The 4,120-nt window shown below is 34.4% G+C and overlaps 1 protein-coding gene across 2 annotated transcripts in view; it reads left to right on the plus strand.

The window, feature by feature from the left end:
• Positions 1 to 4,120, plus strand: part of LOC106474727 (gamma-glutamyltranspeptidase 1-like) — a 23,333-nt gene that overhangs the window by 1,373 nt on the left and 17,840 nt on the right. For both annotated transcript variants that reach the window (XM_022403024.1, XM_022403025.1), the window contains exons 2-3: positions 2,164 to 2,286; positions 3,440 to 3,537. In XM_022403024.1, the coding sequence (XP_022258732.1) occupies positions 2,164 to 2,286; positions 3,440 to 3,537 (221 nt within the window). The remainder of the gene's footprint in view (positions 1 to 2,163; positions 2,287 to 3,439; positions 3,538 to 4,120) is intronic.

Consider the following 4,120-nt stretch of genomic DNA (forward strand, 5'->3'; position numbering starts at 1 on the left):
AAATCATTCAACTTCAGTGGATTCACATCGGACATTAATACTTTTACGAAAACATTACTTAAAGTCACTGGTAAGAAAAATCGGCGTGTGATCAGTGAAGAACACATAGCTAATTAGCTCCCTATTAAGTGAATTGTACCTACATCAACTCGAAATTAACTCGCTCATCGTGAAACCTCGATAAACATCAAGGAAGTTCCAGACTAGAAAGAAGAGTTTATATTGCTTGTAAATTTGTAAAACTTTTGTATATAAATCATTGTTTGTAGTAACTATTGGTAATAACTGTTATCGTAAATTGTATTATTGTTTATGTATTGAAATACATTTGTATTAAAAAAAAAGAAAACTGTCTGTATAAATCTTGTTGGCAAATATCATAAATTGGAGATATATCGGCATTTATTTAACTACTAAATTTAAATTATCATTTAGCTCGGTTTCTGATTATTCGAAATTGTAATACGTAACACTACCAATCTGGATTACAGCACACAAGGGCTTAATAAAACGCTATTCATAAAGCTTTATGGTCATAAAGCTTTATTAAGATATATAGTTTAAAACATTAAGAAATATAGCGTAGAACCAACAACAACAACAAAAAAAAATCCTGGAGAAATTTTATTCCTTTGACAAAATCCATAATTTAGCAGTGAAAGACTAGAGGGAAGGCAGCTAGTCATCGCTACCAACAGCCAACTCTTTTATCAACAAATAGTGGGATTGACTGTCCTTTATAACGGCCCTACGGCTAAAAGGGCGAGCATGTTTGGTGTGTGGAAGATCCGAACCCGCGGCCCTCAGATTGCGATCAAGCGCCCTAACCATTGGCCATGCCGGGCCCATAAGCCTGCAGACTAACCGCAGAGCCACTAGAGGGCAAATTAAATTGTGGAGGAAGTTATATTTATAAAAAATAAAATGAAAAGCAGAATATAATGGGCTAGCGCAGATAGCTATTGTGTAGCTTTGCACGAAATTCAAAACAAACCAAACTGCAGACTTACAACGCTAAAAACCGGTTATCTACACCTGTAGTGAGCAGAACACAAATAGTCTTTTATGTAGCTACGTGTTTGACAACAACCAAACCAAGCTGTAGTTGTATGTGTGTGTATAATATTGTTCCAAAACTTTCATAGTGCAAGTTTATTCATTTTATACACAAAAAAAAGTGGCTCAGCGTTAAATCTGAATGCATAAAACGCTAAAAATCGGGTTTCGATACCCGTGGTTGGCACAGCACAGGTAGCTCATTGTGTAGCTTTGCACTTAGCAACAAACAAACAGAATTTGTACAAAGCTACAAAAGGGATATATGCACATCACCGCCCCTAATTTTGAACTGATACATAAGAGGGAAAGTCAATACCACCCACCACCAACTCTTAAACTACTGCCTGTCACTCTTATAGTGCACACGTAACTGTAAATTGCAGAGTGCGTTTTCGCGGCAACGAGTTACAAACCATGAATCATCGGATTCACATTCCGGGCACGGTGAACATAAGCCACTTCACGCTTGTCACCTCAGGGTTTATAATATTATCTAGTAAGATTTGGGGATAAACTCTTTTTTCCGAAAGGAGAAATGTGTGACAATACCTTTAAATAATCTAAAAGGAGAAATATATAACAGTGCTTTTAAATAATTTTGCTACACTACATTACGCATGTGAAAACAAGTGACTTTAAATATATATATATATATCTTTCTTCTATTTACCTTGGAATACTGATTACAAAAATAATTACTTTCGTTATGACATTTGATTAACTTTGTCCGACGATATCAAAATTATCTATGATTTACAATAGAGCAATGATCCCCAATTATTTTCCGCACTGGGCCACTTCAGATGATTGCCATGAAGCCAAGAGTCGGGACTAAACTTGTTGGGGATACATAATTCCGCAAATATAACTTACTTTGCAATATCTGGTTATATTGCAGGTCATGAATCAATATTTTGAGGGCCTGTAAGCCTCCCGTTGGAGACCATTACCACAGAGGATAAAACTAATAAGAATGACTGTAAAAATGCACAGTTTAGAGCTATGTTCATGTTTTGGTTTCTGATGAGTAGTGTAATAAATTAAGACAAAAATATATATATATATATATTTATAAGCTAAAACGTCTTTTATTTATATTTTAAGAGATGCGTTGCAGAAAAATGGATCCACAATTGATGCAGCTGTTGCAACTCTTATTTGCATGAGTGTAGTGATTCCTGAAAGTATGGGTCTTGGAGGAGGATTTTTTATGACACTTTATATCAGGTAATTTTAATGCATTTTGAATAAGAATGCAAACAATTTACAAAGTCGAAATACCGTATTGGCCCGACTATAAGGCGATGTTTTTGATTAATAATTAGGCTGTAAAATTCATAGTCGCCTTATAATCGCGGCTGACCACAGGCCCCTTTTCCCTACTCTAGTCTGTCGCATTTCTGGATGTCCAGATAGCATTCCTCTCAGCATGCACACCAGATGTTTGCTCAAGGTCATCGTTAATCCTTGCAACTAATCCACCTGCAGGCTGTTCAGTTATAGTATTGATTTTGCGGACCTAAAAAAGGACGATTTGACATTCAATTTTTTTCTTTCCCATGGTTTCTGAAAATAGGGGTTGCCTTATATTCGAGATCGCTCTATAATCGGGCCAATACGGTTTTTATTTGTTGTTTTTTTTTTGGCGTAACCTAGAAAACCAAATAATGAATTTTTGGTAGTATAGATTTCATGATCGGTGGTAACTTTACAGCAAACTGCACCTTCTGCTCACAACCACCGACCTGAAATACTGATTTTGGTGACGTCACCTTAGTAAACATGAATAGTTTTAAAAAGATAATTTTGAAAATTATTAGAATAGAATTTAAAATCATTCACGTAAATTTTTGTTTTGTTTTAGTTATGAAAAGTTTAATAAGTTTATAGTTTCAATGTACAAGTACCATTTGAAGGTAGAAAAGTCAAAATACTCGAAATAAAAGTAAGTTAGATCGTGATGTGAAATTGTTGGGTTTTCAACTAATTTTTTATTCGATCCAATGATTAGCCGTGAAAATGGTAAACATTTCTTTTCAACAAAAAATAGCTTAAAAGTGAACATAACCCTACTTTGAAATCTAGGCCTAACGGTTGTAATGCTTTAAAAAAGCAAGACTTAAGAGAGTTATTCATAAAAATTATGCCATTATTTGAAAATAAGTTATTCCTAACATATTATTCTAGGAAATTATCAGTTTTGTGGACCTGAGTTTAAGATAAAACTAGTTTAACTGGTGGTATAATAATAATAAACTCATCACTTTAGTTATGAAAACTAAACTATCCGGTTTTCTCCGCAAAACGAACAAGTAACTTTAAGGTAAAAAAGAAGTTAGAAGATGCATTTTGTATTAATTTCATTGAACACATTTTTCAGAGATGAGAAAACAGCAAAAGTACTAGATGCACGTGAAGTGGCGCCACTTAAGGCTTCAAAATACATGTTTAATGGACAGAAAAATTTGTCTCGAGTTGGTAAGTTATGCGATCTTTATCTACGAAGTATGATAACCATTTATCTTTGCATAAGTATGGTTGAAAGAGAACGCTTGATAACATTACTCAAATAGACTTTATTAGTGAAAAATAAACAGGTTAACACACTGAAATGTAGTAGAAGTAGCAAAATGTATAATATAAGACGATTTCTTCATGATTAATACAAATTGCCAGTTCATGTATGTGGCACCCGGGTTGACTCCCCCAAACACCATAGTATATATTTATATAGATCTTTCCAAGATCTTGTTGCTTTATCCAAAATGAATCCATCTGCGTAAACATCTTTTAAACAAATAACTCGTTGATTCCTTGAGGTAGTTCGACATACCCACTTTTAGCACCTCATTTCCAAGTCTACCCTTTTCTCACTTGGTATTCATACATTGTAACAGGTCAGATCATAGCTTTCCTTTAACTGGGCCTTCTCACTTGGTATTCATACATTGTAACAGGTCAGATCATAGCTTTGAAAACCTTTAACTGGGCCTTCTCACTTGGTATTCATACATTGTAACAGGTCAGATCATAGCTTTGAAAACCTTTAACTGGGCCTTCT

This window comes from Limulus polyphemus, unplaced genomic scaffold, assembly GCF_000517525.1.
Source record: "Limulus polyphemus unplaced genomic scaffold, Limulus_polyphemus-2.1.2 Scaffold7612, whole genome shotgun sequence".
NCBI lineage: Eukaryota > Metazoa > Arthropoda > Merostomata > Xiphosura > Limulidae > Limulus > Limulus polyphemus.